The 21517-nt window shown below is 37.6% G+C and overlaps 1 protein-coding gene across 1 annotated transcript in view; it reads left to right on the top strand.

Moving 5' to 3' along the window:
* Nucleotides 1-21517, top strand: part of RNF24 (ring finger protein 24) — a 61460-nt gene that overhangs the window by 23544 nt on the left and 16399 nt on the right. The window contains exon 2 of the mRNA XM_036321478.1: nt 9071-9220. Coding sequence (XP_036177371.1) covers nt 9078-9220 — 143 coding nt within the window. The 5' untranslated portion in view covers nt 9071-9077. The remainder of the gene's footprint in view (nt 1-9070; nt 9221-21517) is intronic.

Raw genomic sequence — 21517 nt, 5'->3', positions numbered from 1 at the left:
AATTACAGTGCATGTATGGTTGTCTGCAATAGGAATCAGAGGGGAATATAAGACATCAAATTTGAATCCTTCTCCATCATCAAGTTCTCATAAAGGCCTGATGGAATTATTTAAATTGAAAATAGAGACTTTATCATCACACAAAAAATTAGACAAAAAATCTTTATGGAGCCAATACAAAATAATTACTGGGAATCTGGCAGAGTAACAATAGACCCACCAAAATAACAAACATCTGAAATAAAATAGTGTTTTAGAAGATAAACTTCAAGTGTGATAGCAAAGATAGCACCTCAGACTTGATTTAGAAACTTTGGTAACACCAAGAAAGAGAAAAACTGTGCACAGATCCAGAGAAAAAAATGGGAATAGAAATAGGAAGGGGGAAAAAAAAAAACTGCAGAAAATGGAATTGCCAGTAATAGGATGGAAAATGATAAGAGATACAAATACTATTAAAAGAAACTGGCTAGAATTTAAGAAAAAGAAACCCTGAAGACTGTGATAAAAAGTATAAAGAAATTTACAACATGCCTTATGGGGGAAAAAAATGGTATCAAAATAATGGAGTGGTCAGTAAAATTGAGGCTAGATGGAGAGATCCAGATTAAAATACAGATGGAGCCCTAACCGGTTTGGCTCAGTGGATAGAGTGTCGGCCTGCGGACTGAAGGGTCGCAGGTTCGATTCCAGTCAAGGGCATGTACCTTGGTTGCGGGCACATACCCAGTAGGGAGTGTGCAGGAGGCAGCTGATCGATGTCTCTCTCATCGATGTTTCTAACTCTCTATCCCTCTCCCTTCCTCTCTGTAAAAAATCAATAAAAATATATATATTTTTTAAAAAATACAGATGGAACAGACAAATAGGTTATAACAAATCCTATGGATCTCGATTTTTGCTCCTACAGCTTCCCTCTAAATAAAGGTGGTGAGGAGTGTTGCAATTAGGAGGATACCTCAGAAAAGGAAAGCTTGAGGATATTATTATAGAGAAAAATGGACTTTTGCCTACAGATTGAGAGTTTGTGGAATTTTCCAGATTTGGCACTTAATGATATTATACCTACTTATCAGTTTCTTAAAACTGGAAATAAGGAAAAACTATCCACTGGAGAATAAAAGATAAGAATGACCAGACTTTGCAATTTGGGTTATAGAGAGAGAAGATGCATTTAGGGAAACATCTACGAGATACCAGTCAATTTATCGTGCCTAGCTGTCTGCCTTTTGAAGATAAAAGATTTTGAACCCTGATATCTTAGAAGAATTACCAATAGCCAAGTACCAGAGAAGATTACAAAAGGAAGGAGAGGAAACTTCTGAAATACAAGTGGCAGAGACTGGAGTACTTGGAAAGAAGTGAGGTAGTGAAATCATCCATGACTGGCAGCTTAGTTAGGTATTTGGGCAAAGAACTTCTCAATGCAGGATTTGTACCTGCACTCCAGGTATATTTCAGGATCTGGACCTCTAAAAGTACAGAAATGAAACCTTCCCTTAACTCAGGGATATAACCAAGGCCTAGGAAAACCTTGCTAACCAAAGCTGTCAAGACTGCCAATTTATAGGTTTGTCATGAGAAATGAAATTTTCAGGTGAGCTTGAACCTTGATTAAGCATGAGTAAAATTTTTGCACTCTTTGTCACATGGGGAAAACAGATTAAAATCATTGTATTTCTTTGGTGAATTTAGAGTTAGAATAAAGAAACATAAGTGTTATAAGCCCTAGCCAGTTTGGTTTAGTGGATAGAGCGTCAGCCTGGGGACCAAAGGGTCCCAGGTTTGATTCTGGTCAAGGGCACGTACCGTGGTTGCAGGCTCCTCCCTGGCCCGGGCCCTGGTCAGAGCTGGTGCAGGAGGCAACCAATCGATGTGTTTCTCTCGCATCGATATTTCTCTCTGTCTTTCCCTCTCTCTTCCACTCCCCCTAAAAATCAATGGAAAAATGTCCTGGCGTGAGGATTAACAAAAAAAGAAAAAGAAAAGAAACATAAGTGTTTAAGTGTTTAAGAAGTGTTTCTCTGCTAACGTTTAAGTATTCTTCCGTGGTGTAGTGCTTTCTGGTGGGCCTGTAATGTCTAAGTCGTTTGACACTCACGCTGGATATGGCAGGAAATGTATACTTAATTCTATACATATAATCTCTGCTTCTCTACAGACAAATATGTACTAACACCAACTCCTTTTAAATCATTTAATACCATTGTCTCTATAGCTTTTATGTAAAGATGTAGGCAAATATTGGTCAGGTACATCACTTTAAATTTATTTTAAATTCAAAACATACAAAAGGATATATCTATAGATATGACTGCCCTCCCTAGGGTGCTTGTTCTCTCACCAAAAGCAGTTTGCATTATCAATTCTTGGATATTCTTTCAGGGATAGTTTAGCATATTCAATCAACTTTCTGTATTCTTTAGTAGTGACATCTATCAAATCCAACTAGTAATAGATGTTTGTAGTTTTATCAGTGACATGGTGCTGTGGACTGAGCTGCAGAGCCTTCACGTCTACCCCTGATTGTGTTTTTTTGTTTGTTTTGTTTTTTAAATATATTTTATTGACCTTCCATAGAGAGTAAGGGAGGGAGATAGAAAGCTAGAAACATCAATGAGAAAAACATCGACCAGCCACTTCCTGCACACCCCCCACTGGGGATGCGCCCGAAACCAAGGTACATGCCCCTGACTGGAACCGAACCCGAGACCCTTCAGTCCGCAGGCTGACACTCCATCCACTGAGCCAAACCGGTTAGGGCTACCCCTGATTGTTAATACCAACATATAACATATAACCTTCTATCTAATTCTCTCAGGCTCAGGTTATAGCAGTAGGGCCAGGCACTGGCCAGTGCAGTGAGACCACACTGGCTCATCAGCTGAACTTTAGTCACAGGCCTGAGAGAATAATCTCTTCTGCCATTGGTTCCTATACTCTAGCTGAATAGAACAGGGATGTATCCTGGTTACTTGTATTTATAATTCGTTCCTGAGATCACCTTAGATTATGTTAGAAAACAAAAAGATTGCACTTTCTGAAGTGCAGTGTTTGGGCACTGACCCATTTGGGCAGGGTCTTGAGAGTCAACTTACCAGTTTGCTATTTTGTTGTCAGAAAGATGAGCTAGAGGTCCAAAACAAAAGTTATATTTGGTGATTTGTATTCTTTATAATTATTTTAGGCTCTGTATAAGTTAAAAACCCATGTAGAAAGTCACTGTAGTCCTGGCTGGGTGGGCCAGTCACTTGGAGCACCATTCCGTACAAAAGGTTGTGAGTTCAATTCCTGGTCAGGGCACATACCTAGGTTTTGGGTTTGATCCCAGTCGGGGCACATACAGAAGGCAACCAATCAAGGTTTCTCTCTCACATCTATGTTTCTCCATTCCTCTCTCTCTAAAAATCAATAAAAACATATCCTCAGGTGAGAATTTTAAAAAAAGAAAGTTACTATGTTTAGTTGCCTTAGTGTATATTTTACAGCTAGTTTTTCTCAGAGTTCTCACTGCTCAGAGCTGAGTGTTCTGTGAGGTCTTTATTAAGATTTATTTGCATGCAGGCAGCTTGTTGTATCTTCCCTAAAAAAATTTTCTAGGTTCAGATCCAAAATAAATACAGATGCCCCTTGACTTATAATGGACTTACATCCCAATAAACCCTTCATAAGTTGAAAATATCATAAGTAAAAAATGAATTTAATACACCTAACTCACTGAACATCATAGCTAAGCCTACCCTACCTCAAACCTGCTCATAACATTTACATTAACCTTCAGTTGGGTAATTATCTTGAGTTTCATCTCAAGAGTAATTGTCTTCCTTTTACCAGAAGCAGAGACACAGATAGGCATTTTGTAGACATCATGGGGTGTAAAAACACAAAACATGCCCAGTCAGCATGGCTCAGTGGTTGAGCATCGAGCTAAGAACCAGAGGTCATGCATGGTTCGATTCCGATCAGGGTACAGGCCTGGGTGGTAGGCTTGATCCCCAGTGTGGGGTGTGCAGGAGGTAGCTGATCAATGATTCTCTCTCATCATTGATGTTTCTATTTCTCTCCTCCCTTCCTCTCTGAAATCAATAAAAATATATTTTAAAAAAACAAACACAAAGCACATCCAAAAAACACTGGCAACACAGCACACTGTGGAGTATCAGTTTTTACCCCAGTGATCGTGGCTGACTGGGAGCTGCAGCTTGCTGCCACTGCCCAGCGTCACAAGTATCATACCGAATATCGCTAGCCTGGGAAAAGATAAAAATTGAAAAGTACAGTTTCTACTGAATGCATATCACTTTTGCAACATTGTAAAGTGGAACCATCATAAATTGGGGACCATCTATATACAAAAAGAAGTTGATTTTCTCTATGCTGGGAATAACCAACTTAGAAAATGTAAGGGAAAAAAATCCCATTCATAATAGGAACAAAATAATATATATAATAATTGGGAATAAACTAAAAAAAAAAGTGTAAAACCTATGTGAATAAAGCTATGCAAATCTGAGAAGCATAAAATCTAGAATAAATGAAAAGACATATCATGTGTTTGGATATAAAGACCCATTCTCCCTAAAGAAAGCTATAAATGTAACATACTGTTGGTTAACTTCCCAACAGGATTTTTAAAAATTTGTTTATCTCAAAAAAGAAATCACCTTGAAAATATTAAAAAGGAAGAGTAATGATGAAAATATTGACCTATTTTGTGTATGAATTGTTGTTATGCTAAAGTTATATTAAAACAAAACATTGAGTGCTGAAGCAGGACATCATAGACAGAAAAAAGGGAACAGACTACAAAATCCAGTAACAGATCAGGCATGTGTAAAATGTGATTCTGAAAAAGGTACAGTTTAAGGCAGTGGAGAAAGAATTTTATAAATGCTATAAAAAGAAATGACCATTTAGAAAACAATTTTAGGTCTTTTTTCCATGCCATAGAACCAGTTACATTTAAATATTTTAATTTAACATGGAAAACCATGTAAGTATTAAAAGAGAATACAAGTGCATATTTCTATAATCTGGTATGAGGAAATCAAAGATAGAAACCAGGTTCACAGTTCTATAACACATCATCTATACGCTGTATTATATGTTTACCACCCCAAGTCAAGTCTCCATCCATCACCATTTATCGCCCCTATATCCTCCACCTCCCTCCACTCCTTTCTCCCCACCACTCCCCGACAGTTACCACACTGTGTCCGCGTCAATGAGTTTTCGCTCTTTTTTTTCTTCTTTTTTGCTTAACCCTGTCATCTGACCCACCTGGCCCGCACTCACCATCCCCCAATCCCCACAGCTGTCAACCTGCTCTCTATCTATGAATCTGTCACTATTTTGCTTGTTAGTTCATTTTGTTCATTGGATTTCACATATGAGTGAAATCATATGTTACTTCTCTGTGGCTTATTTCACTTAGCACAATGCTCTCCAGGTCCATCCATGCTGTCTCAAAGGCTAAGATTTCCTTTTTCACTGCTGAGTAGTATTCCACTGTGTAAATGTACCACAGCTTTTTTATCCACTAGTATACTGATGGACACTTGGCTGCTTCCAGATCTTGGCTATTGTAAATAATGCTTCAGTGAACATAGGAGTGTGTATATTCTTTCAAATTAGTGTTTCGGATTTCTTTGGATAAATTCCCAGAAGTGGAATATGTGGGTCATAAGGCAGTTTCATTTTTTATTCTTAAAAATATATATTTTTATTGATTTCAGGGAGGAAGGGAGAGAGAGAAAAACATCAAGATGAGAGAGAATCATTGATCGGCTGCCTCCTGTACACCCCACACTAGGGATCAAGCCCACAACCCAGGCATATGCCCTGACTGGCAATCGAATCGTGACCTGGTTCATAGATCAACGCTCAACTGCTGAGCCATGCTAGCCAGGCCCACTGCTTTCCACAATGGCTGCAGCACAATCTGCATTCACACCAACAGTGCAGGGAGGGTTCCCTTTGCTCCACATCCTCAGCAACACTTGTTTGTTGATTTATTGATGATAGCCATTCTGACAGGTGTGAGGTGATATCTCATTGTGGTTTTAATTTGCATTTCTCTGATGATTAGTGACTTGAACATCTTTTCGTATGTCTTTTGGTCATCTGTATGTCTTCCTTGGAGAAGTGTATATTCACATCTTTTGCCCATTTTTAAATTAGATTGGTGTTGTTGGTTTTTGGGGTTTTTTGGTGTTGAGTTTTCTAAGTTCTTTATAAAATTTGGATATTAACCCCTTATCAGATGTATCATTGGTGAATATGTTATTCCATTCAGTGGATTATCTTTTCATTTTATTGATGGTTTTCCTTTGCTGTGCAAAAACTGTTTAGTTTCATGTAGTTCCATTTGTTTATTTTTTTGTTTGTTTCCTTTGCCCGAGAAAGGTATATCAGAAAAATATTACTAAGAGAAATGTCAGAGACTTTACTGCCTGTTTTCTTCTAGGATTTTTATGGTTTTTATGTCTAACACATGTCTTTTTTTTTTTTAATCGTGGCCTTTTAAAATTTTTTTATTGATTTTAGAGAGGAAGGGAGAGGGAAAGAGAGAAACATCAATGATGAGAGAGAATCATCTATCAGCTGCCTCTTGCACGCCCTCTACTGGGGATCAAGCCTGCAACCTGACCATGTGCCCTGACCAGGAATGGAACCATGACCTCCTGGTTCAGAGGTCGACGCTCAACCACTGAGCACACTGGCCAGGCTAACATTTAATCCATTTTGAGTTTATTCTTGTGTATGCTGTAAGAAGGTGGTCTACTTTCTTTTTTTTTTTTTTTTTTTTTTTGCATGTATCTGCCCAATATTTCCAACACTGTTTATTGAAGAGACTGTATCTTTACCCCACTCTATGTTTTTTGCCTCCTTTTCGTCAAACATTAACTGACTACAAAGGCCTGGGTTTACTTCTGGGCTCTCTATTCTGTTCCATTGATCCATATGTCTGTTTTTATGTCAGTACCATGCTGTTTTGATTACTATGGCTTAAAGCAGTGGTTCTCAACCTCTGGCCCTTTAAATACAGTTCCTCATGTTGTGACCCAACCATAAAATTATTTTCGTTGCTACTTCATAACTGTAATGTTGCTACTGTTATGAATTGTAATGTAAATATCTGATATGCAGGATGGTCTTAGGCGAGCCCTGTGAAAGGGTCGTTCGACCGCCAAAGGGGTCGCGACCCACAGATTGAGAACCGCTGGCTTAAAGTATCATTTGATATAAGGTAGTGTGAGTCCTCCAACTTTGTTCTTCTTTCTCAAGATCACTGTTGCCATTCATGGTCTTCCATGATTTCATACATATTTTTGGAATATTTATTCTAGTTCAATGAAATACACCATTGGTATCGTAATAGGAATTGCATTAAATCTATAGATTGCTTTGGGTAGTATGGACATTTTAATGATGTTAATTCTTCCTATCCATGAACACTGTATAGGCTTCCACTTTGTATCTTCTTCAATTTCTTTCTATAGTGTCTTATAATTTCGTGAACACGGGTCTTTTACATCCTTGGTTAAATTTATTCCTCAGTATTTTATTCTTTTTGAAGCAGTTGTGAATGGGATTGTTTTCTGGTAGTTCATTATTGGTGTATAAAATTGTTTTTTTAATAGAGTTAGAAATATTTGTCTCATTTAAGAAAAATAACAGCATAAGCACAACAATAAGTGACCCCCAATATTTGGTTAGGGAGTAATAGGGGGTAGTGGAAATTGTGACAAATGAGAGCATACTGATCTCATCCCAGACATGCCCCTCCTCCCCTCCCAATTGTGCAACAACATGGCAGTTTAGAGGCCCCAAAGCCACTCAGTTCTAAGCAATTGTTGCCATGCAAGAATGCAGCCTCAGAATTATCAGATCATATGACCTTTTCTCATGTAAAGCTGAAAATTGCAAATTTTATGTTAAACCTCCCAAATTTACACTGTTCTCAGTTGTTAAAATTTGTATAGGTGCCGGGCCAGTGTGGCTAAGTGGTTGAGCATCCAGCCATGAACCAAGAGTTCGCTGGTTCAGCCCTAACCAGTTTGGTTCAGTGGATAGCGTGTCAGCCCGCAGACTGAAGGGTCCCGGGTTTAATTCAGGTAAAGGGCACATACCTCAGTTGCAGGCTCAATCCCTAGCTCTGGTCCGTCCGATGTTTCTCTCTCTGCCTCCCTTCTTCCCTCCCTTTCACTCTCTAAAAATTAATGGAAAAATATCCTCGGGTGAAGATTAACAAAAAAATAAAGTAAAAGAGTTCACCGTTTCAATTCCCAGTCAGGCACATGCCCAGGCTCTATCCCCAGTAGGAGCTAGCTGATCGATGTCCCTCATGGATGTTTCTATCTCTCTCTCCCTTCCTCTCTCTCTAAAATCAATAAAAACATTTATATACATATATATGTGTGTGTGTGTGTGTGTGTGTGTGTGTGTGTGTATATATATATATATTTTCCCCCCTCAGCTGTGTTTCCTTTTTTTTTTTTAATTGTTTAAAATATTTTCCCCCAATTGACCTCCCTCCTTCCCCCAAAAAACATATTTTTTTAAAAAAAAATTGTGTAGGCAAAACAAAACATATTCATAAGGCCTCAAAGTTAATGAACTCTGGCTGTATAGTTTTGCTTTTGGTTTCCAGATTATGCTTACCACTTTAAATGAGTTGAGACACTTCCTTCCTCCTCCTCCCCACACCTCCCTCTCTAGATCTGTAATTCTCTGGATAACAGAGGAATTATCTATAGAAGTTTAGTTTGACTTCCACATCCATTGCCCTCAGGGTCAGGGACCTTTTTGTGAAGACAAGAGTTTTATATTTCCGGATTTTTTCTTGAGCCAGTTTTGGTAACTTTATCATGGGTATGTATGTATCCAAAAAAACCAGAGTTTATATAAATATATAGGGTTTGGTACTCTTCAGGAATCCAACTGAGGGTCTTGGAATGAATAGTATTCCCCAAGGATAAAGAGGTACTACTGTGCATGTACAAAGATGATGCTGTCTTGGTTCTTAGTCTTTATAACCTAATTTTTAAAATTCTTTTTCCCCCCACAGTTCATCCATGAGCTCGGATTTCCCACATTACAACTTCAGGATGCCTAATATTGGATTCCAGAATCTGCCTCTCAACATATATATTGTGGTTTTTGGCACTGCTATATTTGTCTTCATCCTTAGTTTACTCTTCTGTTGCTACTTGATTAGGTAATCAATTTTCATTCTGTGTTACTTTAGAATATGTTAAACAATCACTAATAAATTAACTTTCTCCCCTTAGGTTAAAAAATGTTATAAGTATTGTAGGGGAGGAAGAAAATTTCCTCTTCTAGGCTCTTTCAGCTGGTCTAATAATCAAACTGCCACAAGATAGATTAATAAGAGAAAAATAACCAAATTTAATTACATACATACATATGGAAACCCCACATACATGGGAGAGTCAGAGACCCCACATACATGAGAAGATTCAGAGACAGAAAGTTAAAATGAGGTATATGTGGCCTTCTGAGCTAAGGATGAGATAAAATGCCTTGGAGCTTCAGAGGGGAGGAAGGTCATTTGAAGGAAGATAAGATGAGCAGATGTTCAGTACATAATTACATGTTTGTCCTGCCCTGTAGGTCATAAAACGTTATTTATGGTAATAACTGTTATTATAGACAAAGCACCTAAGTTAGATTCTTTAAGGAAGAGATAAAGATTTCTCTTGACCCACAGAGCCTCAGTTGCCTTCAGCTCAAAATAATCTACAAGTCAAAGTAGCACATCTTAGGGAGGCCTGTTCTGAACCACTTCAAAATGATAATTAGCAAATTTTTATTTTTTTCTTTCTTTTTCTTTTAATTAGCAAATTTTTAAAACTTAAAGTGGCTTAACACTTTAACATTCTATGAGTTACTGGCCAATAAAACACCTTTATACAGTCTTCAATCCTATTTGCTGATAGGGTGTTTTATTGTAGGAGAAAATTGTTCTCATTTGTTTTTCCAACATATTAGCATCTGAACTGGATACACTTCTGTCATTGTCTGTCTCCAAGATTTAATCTACTTTCACAAAGATTTCAAGATTGCTTTTCAGAAGAGTGCTACATCATTGTTAGCTAAAGTCGTTAAGAATTAGAAAGCAATCTCCAAATAAGATCCAAACCTTTAAACAAATTCTTGTTGTCTCTCAAGAGTATTTTAAGCCCTGGCTGGTTTGGCTCAGTGGATAGAGTATCGGCCTGTGGACTCAAGGGTCCCAGGTTTGATTCCGGTCAAAGGGCATATACCTTGGTTGCAGGCACATCCCCAGTAGGGAGTGTGCAGGAGGCAGCTGATCGATGTTTCTAACTCTCTATTCCTCTCCCTTCTTCTCTGTAAAAAATAAATAAAATATATTTTTTTAAAAATTAAAAAAAAAAGAAGAGTATTTTAAGCTCCCGTTTGTGTTGAACTGATCAGGTGTTCAGGTGATTGATTATCTGCATAAATCACAAAGTATTCCACAAGCTCTGCAGCACATCTACTGACAAGTAATGAAGGGTCACTTAACGGATTAATGGATTTGGCCAGTAAAGATTCACAGTTGACTAATTCATAATTGTTTAAGCAAGCATTTTTCTCTTTTTAAGTATTTAAAATAGGGCCTAATTTTCAAAGCCAAACCTCAGACTATAAAAAATTTTTTAGTGTATTGTTCAAAGAGCTTTATGAAATAAAATAATAGAAAATTAAATGTTATTATACAGCTATACTAGTACATCTGATAGTTTTTAGTGTTTGTACAGTATATTATTCAGGTTAAGATAAATACAATCATCAGATATCTTTCAGCAATAGTTCATTATTGCCCCAGTGTTCCATGGTACTTATTTACTGAAAGTCAAATCTGAGTGAATTTAGTGTGTAGTTTCTAATTTTCTGACAAGTGAATTTATATTCTTCACAGAAGGTGAATCTCCTCTGAAGTTCTCACAAAATGTAATCACTCCTTGTATCTTATAGATATGCTGGCTGCCTATGACTTTTTGGTCTTGCTTAGAGAAATAAATACTTAGCTAATATAATTATAGGATTTAGGAAACACTTTAAAAAATCTGTTTATTACTAGAAATTTACTTTTCCTAACGTTTCTTTAATAATTGTTTGATAAATGTTATGTAAATATTCAGCTTTTTTAAAAAATTAGGGAACTAGCCATAATTAAACAGGACCTCATAGCATTAAAATATTCCTTTTTTCCAAACCTAGTACATTTTTTTTGGAAATTTCTCTACAAATACTGGCTTAATTCAAATTTGTGAATTTAATATTTGAAACCAAATTATTTTTTAAAAGAAGATAAAAATATTTTAAAAGATTCATTAAGGGAAGAGCTTATATAAAATATTCTGAAATGTAGATAGCTCATAGTACAGTTTTTATTACTATGTCAAAGAATTAATTAAGCCTTAGATTTTTGTTTGCTTTAGGAAAAATACTCATATACCAATTGTGATTCTGGGTAAATTTTTTGAGAAATAATTTATGAAACCCTATTTTACCTCATTGTATTTCTTTCAGTAATCAAGCAAGCAAAGGGATAAAGAAAAAAAATCATAGCAGTTGTTTTTATGCTATGATTTCATACTATGATCACCCTGCTGGTCGCTCCGCAGAGGGAAGCAACTGGCGGCAGCAGGGGGTGGGGCTGGCAAGTGGGCAGTGCCAGGCTGGCCAAGGCAGGTGGCAGTGGCCCCTCCCCCCCCCCCCCCCCCCCCCCCGGATCACGCTGCCGGTCGCCCCACCTATAGGCCCTGATTGCCAGCCAGGCCTAGGGACCCTACCCGTGCACAAATTTTGTGCACTGAGCCTCTAGTTTTTAAATATAACTTAAGTTCTTCAGCACCTTCCTAGGGAGCTCTTTTGTTCTCATGCAGAGAGATCCCTCCAGTCATAGCTAGACTCATCAGAACCATTGGAGGAACACAGCTTAGATCTAAACTAGACACCCTCTACCAACCACAGTCTTACACAACATTTTAGTATAGAGTCTGTTGCCCATGACAGGGCTATGAATAGATCACTACTGGAACACAAAAGGACTCTTACCTTGCTAGGAGTTATCCTATATTATAATGAATCATATAATATTCTAATTTATGTTTGTTATTTATCTCTCTCCCTGGATAGAGTCTTGTCTGTTCTGTTTGCTGTATCCCAAACACCCAAAACTGAACAATACCTGGCACAGTATTGGTACTCAATAAATTTTGTTGAGTAAATGAAAGTATGGTGTTTCTAGTAGGAAGTCATTAGTTACACACTGAAAAACAAGGGTAAAATTAAAAACTAAAAATGGAAGGAAAATATCAAGTTACCTAATAGATACTATAAAGTCTTGAACCAAGACAATGACAGTAGAGCTAGAGAGTGTGAGTGTGTTATGGATGGTTGTGAAAAATACTGGGGAGGTAAAAATGAACAAAATTTGGTGACTGGGCATTAAGGACAAGAAAATTATGAGCTTAGAATTTTTCCTGGAATTTTAGCTTAGCTATTGGTTGGATAGCAATCCCTTCACAGAGATAGAAAATGGATGGCCAAATTGAGTGAAAGGATAAAGTTTCTGTTTCACACATGGGAGAACTGTATTCCCTGTGTAACAGTCAAGATGTTTAGTATATAGTTGGATATATAGGTCTAAAGCTTGTGAGAAGTCTGGTCTAAAAATAGAGGGTCATGTAATAATAGGTGGAAGTTGAAGCCAAGAATGTCCCCTAGAAATAATGTGTATAGTGAAATAAAATGGATGCAGGACAAAATCCTAGGGAAACATTAATATTTAAGAAGAGCCCTTGACCTGGCCGGGTAGCTCAGTAGGTTGGAACATCATCCCAATACGCTAAGGTTGTGGGTTTGATCCCCACATACAAGAAGCAACCAATGAATGTATAAATGTGTAGAACAACAAATCAATGTGTTTTTTTTCTCTCAAGTCAATTTTTAAAAATATATATATATACTATTGATTTTTTTACAGAGAAGAAGGGAGAGAGATAGAGAGTTAGAAACATTGATCAGCTGCTTCCTGCACACCCCTACTGGGGATGTGCCCACAACCAAGGTACATGCCCTTGTCTGGAATCGAACCTGGGACCCTTCAGTCTGCAGGCTGATGCTTTATCCACTGAGCCAAACCGGTTAGGGCTCATCAATTTTTAAAAAAAGAAGAAGATCCCATAAAAGAGACTGGGAAGGGATAGGAGAAAGAAGAAAATCATGAGAGAGGTGCTCCACAAGTAGGGTTTCAGTGGATTGAGTCAGTTGTGTCAGCTGCTCCCAGGAAGGTCTAATAAACAAAATATTTGTTAATCGATTGTTTACATTATCAGTAAGGCTTCTGGTCAACAGTAGGTTATTAGTAATTAAGTTTTGGGGGAGTCAAAAGTTTTCTGTGGCTTTTTAATTGTGCAGGAAATCAGCATCCCTAACCCCTGCATTGTTCAAGGGTCAGCTTTACATTTGACAATTAGGTTTGCATCCAAAATCTTGTAAAAGTTTCAGTAGCATGGGTACAGGGGTGACAAAAGGTAAGCTATAATGGGACAAAGCTTCAGCAGCAGGTAATAAATATAACGTTTTTGAAGAATCTTGGCTGAGAAAAGATGGGGGGGGGTTGCTCTAGAAATCAAGGAAGTATTTTGGTGCTTGATTATGTTTTTAAGCTAGAGATTTATAATATAAACTAGAGGCCCAGTGCATGAAATTCATGCATGGGTAGGGTCCCTAGGCTTGGCCAGCAATCAGGGCTGATCTGTGGGGAGACCGGCAGGGTGATGGGGGGGGGCCCTGCTGGCACCCACCTTGGCCGGCCTGGCGCCACCCAGTCGCTGGCCCCACCCCTTGCCACTTGGTCACCTCCCTCTGCCTGTTGGCACCCGCCTTGGCTGGCCTGGTGCTGCCGACTCACAGGCCCCGCCCCCCACCAAACAGTTGTTCCACAGGTCGTTCCGCTGTTCGGTCAATGTGCATATTAAGGTTTTATATAGATAGATATTATATTTATAGGTATTAAGGAGAATGAGCTAGTTACGGAAGATTTGTGAGAAATAATGAATCGTGGAGATGAAAAGAGACATACCTAAAAGTTATAGCACTATTATTCGTAAGCAGGAGAATACCTTCTTAAGACAGGGATGAAGGTAACTTCAGAAAACAATACATATGTAGGAATGTGGGGCTGGGAGTGAAAGAACTGCATACATGGCAACCTCTTTATGAAGTAGTTGAAAATGTTGGGGAGGGAGGTGATCGGATAAAATTTGAGAACAGTGGCAAGCTTTTAAAATAGAAGCTTAGAATACTGAGCTTGAATATGTAGAATTAGAGAACAATGTGGAGGGTTTCATTGAGAATGGAGACCACAGATTTGTAGCAGCTGTAAGCTACATGGTTTTATCATTTTTAGCACTGTTCAGCATTGCTAATCATACTCTCTTAGATATTTTTTAGGAATTAATATTTATTAAACACTTAATATATGTCAGACTCTGTGCTGTGCACTGCAGTTAAATAGGTAATTTTAATATCTTTATTTTACAGAAGTTAAATAATTTTCCAACAGCCACACATACACAGAAGTTGGTTAGAGTTGAGACTGAAATTCAGTTGTATCTGACCCCAGAGCATGTCCTCATAATCACTTAAAAAATAATAATAAATTGTATTTTTCAGGCTTCATTCAAAAATAACCATTTCAGGTTTTCATAATCATTTTCAAAAGACAGATTTGCATATTGAGGCTATTCTAAAACCATTATTTTAATTTTGAACCTGAAATTTTTAAATGAAGACTGTACCTGTTTTCCTTTTTAAAAAAATATATTTTATTGACTTCAGAGAGAAAAGGAGAGGGAGAGTGATAGAAACATCAATAATGAGAATCATTGATCAGCTGCCTCCTGCACACCCCCTGAAGCCCAAGCAACAAAAAAAAAATAGATAAATTGGACTTAAAAAAATTAAAAATATTTTTGCATTAAAGAACATTATCAAGAAAGTGAAATGTCTAAAGACAACCTTTAGAATGGGAGAAAAATACTTGCCAATCATATCTGATAAGATATTAATATATGCTTTAAAAACTCTTACAGCTCAACAACAAAAAGACAACTGAATTGCCCAGCTGGTAAACTTTTGCATACTCACCCAGTGGGTCAGTGGTTGAGTGTCAATCTATGAACCAGGAGGTCACGATTCTATTCCCAGTCAGGGCACATACCCAGCTTGCGGGCTTGATCCCCAGTAGGGGGTGTGCAGGAGGGAGCTAATCAGTGATTCTCTCATCATTGATGTTTCTATCCCTCTCCCTTCCTCCCTGAAATCAATAAAAATATATATTTTTTTAAAAAGACAACTGAGCCTAGGCCAGTTTGGCTCACTGGATAGAGCGTCGGCCTGGGGACTGAAGAGTCCCAGGTTCAATTCCAGTCAAGGGCATGTACCTTGGTTGCAGGCACATACCCAGTGCGGGGTGTGCAGGAGGCAGCTGATCGATGCTTCTCTCTCATCGATGTTTCTAACTCTCTATCCCTCTCCCTTCCTCTCTGTAAAATATCAATAAAATATATTTTAAAAAAATAAAATAAAAAGACAACTGAATTGAAAATAGGCAAATGACTTAAATAGTCACTTTTCCAAAGAAGATATACAGGGTGGGGCAAAAGTAGGTGTACAGTTATTCATATGGAAGATAATACAATAATTAATAAAAGAATAAACTTTTGCATACTCACAACTATTAACCCAGTTTTGCCCTACCCCAGGGGTGGGCAAACTTTTTGACTCGAGAGCCATAATGGGTTCTTAAACTGGACCGGAGGGCCGGAACAAAAGCATGGATGGAGTGTTTGTGTGAACTAATATAAATTCAAAGTAAACATCATTACATAAAAGGGTACGGTCTTTTTTTTTTTTAGTTTTATTCATTTCAAACGGGCCGGATCCGGCCCGCAGGCTGTAGTTTGCCCACGGCTGCCCTACCCTGTACAAATGGCCAATAAACACATGAAAAGATGTTCAACATTATTGGTCATTAAGGAAATGGAAATTAAAACCACAGTGAGATACCACTTCACACCTAAGATGCTATACTCAAAAATATGGAAAATTACAAGTGTTGGTGAGGATGCGAAGAAATAGAAACCCACACATGTTGCCTGTGGGAGTGTAAAATGGTGCAGCCACTGTGGAAAAGAGCTCAGCAGCTTCTCAAAAAGTTAAGCATAGAATTACTATATGACCCAGACATTTCACTTCTAGGTGAATACCCAGGACAAATGAAGAGCTATGCCTACACAGAAACTTATACGGGAATACTTATAACAGCATTATTCATAATAGTCCAAACATGTATAAAACCCAAATGTCCATCAACAGATGAATGGATAAACAAATTGTAGCATATATTCAGCCATAAAAAAGAGTGAAGAACTGATGCATACTACAATTAGAATGAGCCTTGAAAACATTTTGCTAAGTGAAAAGCCAAGCACAAAAGATCACGTATTGTATGATTTGTTATATAGACATACATATTTCTATCCATAATAGGCAAATCCATAAAGACAGAATGCAGATTAGAGGTTACCAGGAGATAGGAGAAGGGGGACTACCTAATGCAGTGATGGCGAACCTATGACACGCATGTCAGAGGTGACACGCAAACTCATTTTTTTGGTTTTTCTTTGTTAAATGACATTTAAATATATAAAATAAATATAAAAAATATAAATCTTTGTTTTACTGTGGTTGCAAAGATCAAAAAATTTCTATATGTGACAGGGCACCAGAGTTAAGTTAGGGTTTTTCAAAATGCTGACATGCCGAGCTCAAAAGGTTCACCATCACTGACCTAATGAGACCACTTAGTGAGATCTCATGTTTTTTGGAGGGTGATGAAAAATTTTGAAACTAGAGAGAACTAGTGGTTGCACAACATTGTGACCACACTAAACACCACTGAATTATACAATTTAAAATGGTTAATTTTATGTGAATACAAATAAAGGAATATTAAAAATTTTTATTAAAGGAATAAGAAAACTGACTCAAGAAATAGAAAATATTAATAACTATATACCTAGTAAATTGAATGTGTTATTAAACATTCCTACAAAGAGACTACAAGCCAGGTAATTGCACCAGTGAATTCCTTCAAACAGTAAAGAAAACAATACTTCTTAAATGACTTCCAAAGAATAGAAGAAATACTCAACTCATATAATGGGGACAGCATAATTTTGATTAAAATTATACAAAGCCTCACAAGGACATTACAAAAAAGCAACTTATAGACTTATGTCTCTCATGAACAAAATATTAGTAAATCAAATTCAGGGATATGCAAAAATGGTAGTACATTATATTCAAGTGGACATTATTCAAGGAATGAAGGTATCAACACAATATACCACATTAACAGTAAAAAAAAAAAATGGTAGGGAGAGTGACGGGGGGAAAAAATTTATAAAGTCCCACTGGTGGGCTCAGTGGTTAGCATCAACCCATGTACCAGAAGGTCACCAGTTCAATTCCTGGTCGGAGCACATACATGGGTTCCAGGCTCAATACCCAGTAGGGGGTATACAGGAGGCTATGGGTTGAAGTTTCTCGTTGATGTTTCTCTCTCCCTTTCTCAAATCAGTAACATATTTTTTAAAAGCCAAAAACTAATACCTATTCATGATTTTTAAAAATCAAAAACTAGGATACAAGGGAACTTTGTTTATTTGAATCAAAGTTATGCACAAAAAATCTAGAGAAAACATACTCAATAGCGATGGGTTTTTATTTTTAGTTATATAATTTTATGCATTTAAATTTTTTTTAAATCTTTATCTTTATCTCATATGTCCCCTGTTCCCCTCCATTGACCTCCAGTAGTGATGTCACCACTTTTATTTGCCATTGTATTAGAGATCTTAGCCAATGCAGAAAAAAAGGAGTAATAAAAGAAATGAAATAAAAAATAAAGAAGTAAAATATCTAAAGATTATAAAGGCAGAGTTTAAACTGTCATTATTTGTAGACAGGAAGATTGTATATATTAAAAAATCCAAAATATTCTACAGATAAGCTATTTAAAAATAATAAGTGAACTTAGCAAGTCATTAGATACAGGACCAATGTACAAAAATTGTTTTTTCTATGTAGTAGCAATAATGAATTAAAAAATGAAAAAAAAATTATAATTTATAGTAGATCAAAACTTACTAAAATCTAGGAATAAATCTAATGAAAGATATATAAGCGTTCTACCAAGAAATGTATAAAGAGAAATTAAGATATAATAAGTAGGATCATAGATTGAAAACTCAATCTTGTGAAGATGTCAGTTCTTCCCCAATTGATCTATAACTTCCATACAATCTCAGTCAAAATCCCAATAGATTTTTTGTGGAAACTGACAAGCTCATGAAATTGGTATGGAAATGCAGAGGACCGAGAGTAGCCAAGACAATCATTAGGAACAAAGCTTGAGGACTTCTAATACCAGATCCCAAGACTTGTTACAGAGCTCCAGTACTTAAGAGTGCTATTTACCTAGCACCCAGATCCTGCTTTCTAAATACTATTCTCCAGTAAAAGGAACCAAGGTTCTTTGGAAGAAGTGGCTAATTCCACAAATGGGGCATGGAAAATACAAGATGAGCCAGAAACATCTTTCAGTGCTAATAAGCAAGGAAATTCATGGAAAAAGATGAGGGCACATTAAAAGGGCACAGAAGTCAGCCCGATGAAGCTCCTAAAGGCCAAACCTAAATCAATGTGAGCAATAAAATAAATAATGATCATATTGAATTCTTACCCATAGAGTAAAACAAATATCCATGAGTCATAGTGATATAAGCAAATGAGGGAGAAGGGACTTATGTTCCTTACAGAAGAATTCCAGTTAATAATTATGCAAGGAATTAGGAAACTACAAAGCCACCACCAGGCAAACACTACAGTAATTGTTGCAAGCAAGATGAGTGCTAAATCACTGGGCAAAAGCTTGAGAATAAATAGGATTTTACATATTTTCAACATCTCTCCCCCAAGATGTTGGTCAGTTTCAAAAAGGAAAATAGTAACTACAGTGGAGAGGCCCAGTAGACACTCCATGAACAAGTGATCATGGTTAATATGTCAAAATCTTGAAAGAAAAGAAAAACTAAGGCTCCTGCCACAGATTGGAAGAGGCTAAGGAGACATGGATTGGGTCATAGAACAGGAAAAGGATATTGGTGAAAAAACTGGTGAAATTCAAATAAAGTCTCTTACTTTGTTGATATATCAACATTAAATCAACATATCAATGTTAATTTACTTGCTTTGATTTTTGTACTATGGTTGTGTGAGATATGAACATTGGCAAAACTGGGACTAAGGTATATGTGAACTCATTTTTTGCAACTTTTCTGTAAATCTAAAATTATTTCAAAATACAAGTTTTTTAAAAAAAACTAGCATGGTATTGAAAACAAGGTGCATCGGTTTCCCAGGGCTGCTGTAACCACATACTACAAACTGGGTGGCCTGAAACAACAGAAACTTAATCTCACATTCTGGAGGCTAGAATTTCAAAATCAAGGTGTCATCAGCAGGGCTATGCTCCCTCTGAAGACTCTAGGGTAGGATCCTTCCTTGCCTCTTATAGCTGCATCACTTCTGTCTGTCTTCACCTGGCTTTCTTCCCTGTGTCTGTATTTCCACCCTAAATCCAATATGCACCCTACATCCACTATAACCTTATTTTAATTAAATAATCTGCAAATACTATTTCCAAATAAGGTTATATCCTAAGGTTCCAGTTAGATATAATTTTTAAGGGGACACTGTTCAACCTAGTATACAAATATGGGCAAATAGACCAATGGAACAGAATAAAAACTCTTGAAACAGACTCACATATTGTGTCTGACTTACAACAGATGTGCCACTGCAATGCAGTGGGGGAGGAGGATCTTTGTAATAAATGAGTCAAACAAAAATCTGCATGTGGATGAAAAGAATCTTGACTTCTACCTCAAATCATACATAAAGACTAATTTCAGATCATATATGTATCTAAATGTAATAGGTAAAATAAATTGTTTTCAAGAGAATATCTTCATGATCTGGGGGTAGGCAAAGGTTTTTTTAATTGGACACAAAAAGAACTGACATGATTGGGACTAGTTGATAAATTGGACTTAATTTAAAATGAAAGCTTCTGTTCATCAGAAGAGACCATTAGGAGAATGAAAAGGCAAAAGCCCCAGCGTAGGAGTGGATAATTCCAGCACATAGACCAGACAGAGGACTCACATCTAATGTATATAAGGAATTCCTATAAATCAATAAGAAAAAGGCAAACAACTCATTTTTCTTAATGGGCAAAAAAATCAAACAGGCATTTCATAAAAGAAGATATCCAATTGGGAATAAGCATATGGAAGGGTTCTGCACACCATTTGGGAAATGCAAATTTAAACCAAAATGAGATACCACTAAATACCCACTAGATTGGCTTAAAATTTTTGAACCGACCTTACAAAGCAGTGGCAAAGATGTGGAACAACTATAACTCTCATGTTTTACCCACAGGAGTAGAAATTGGTGCAAGCACTTTGGACCAACAGTTCTACTCTTAGGTGTATACTCCACAGAAATAAGTCTATATGTCCACTAAATGACACGTAGAAGAATTTGTGTAGCAGCTTTATTCATAGTAGCCTAAATTGGAAGTAATCTAAGTATCCACAGTAGAATGGATAAATAAATTATATTTATAGTGTTCATACAATGGAACACTATATGTCAGTCAAAAAGAGAATTACTGCAACAACATAGATAAATTTCAAAAGTAACTGTTGGCTGAAAGAAGCCAATGCAAAAGAGTGTATACCAAATGATCCATTTATGTGGAGTTCAAAAACAAGCATCATCCTATATGATAAAAGGCTAATATGCAAATAGACCAAACGGCGGAACAACCGAACAATTGGTCACTATGACATGCGCTGACCACCAGGGGGCATGTGCGGAACATGGCAGGTGTTGGCTGCGACGGGATGGTGGAGCGGGTGAGTGGGGGAACCAGACCAAGGCGGGGCGCCGGTTGCTGTCATTGGGATGAGCCTCTGGTGGTTACTGAAAATACTTTGCTCCTGTGTGCTGCAGTCCTGCCCGGCACTCACACCTGCTGCCAGCGCTGGGCCTGCTCACACCCACAGCTAGTGCCAGACCACCACTCGCACCCGCTGCTGGTGCCCGGCGCCAGTCCCGATCATTCGGCTCCATCAGTGGGTGTGAGCAGCAGCTGCTGGCCCTGATTGCCCGAGGGCTTCTCCACCTCCCCCTGCTCCTGCTGCTCCTGAGGGGCAATCGGGGCAGCAGCCACCACTCGCACCCACTGACAGTGCTGGCCCCAATTGCTCTGCACTGTCAGCATGTGGGAGCAGTGGCGGCAGAAGTAGGGCTGCCTGCAGACGGGACAGGGGGAGGGGTT

This window comes from Myotis myotis, unplaced genomic scaffold, assembly GCF_014108235.1.
Source record: "Myotis myotis isolate mMyoMyo1 unplaced genomic scaffold, mMyoMyo1.p scaffold_m19_p_9, whole genome shotgun sequence".
Lineage (NCBI taxonomy): Eukaryota > Metazoa > Chordata > Mammalia > Chiroptera > Vespertilionidae > Myotis > Myotis myotis.
This window is presented reverse-complemented; position numbering and strand designations above follow the sequence as displayed.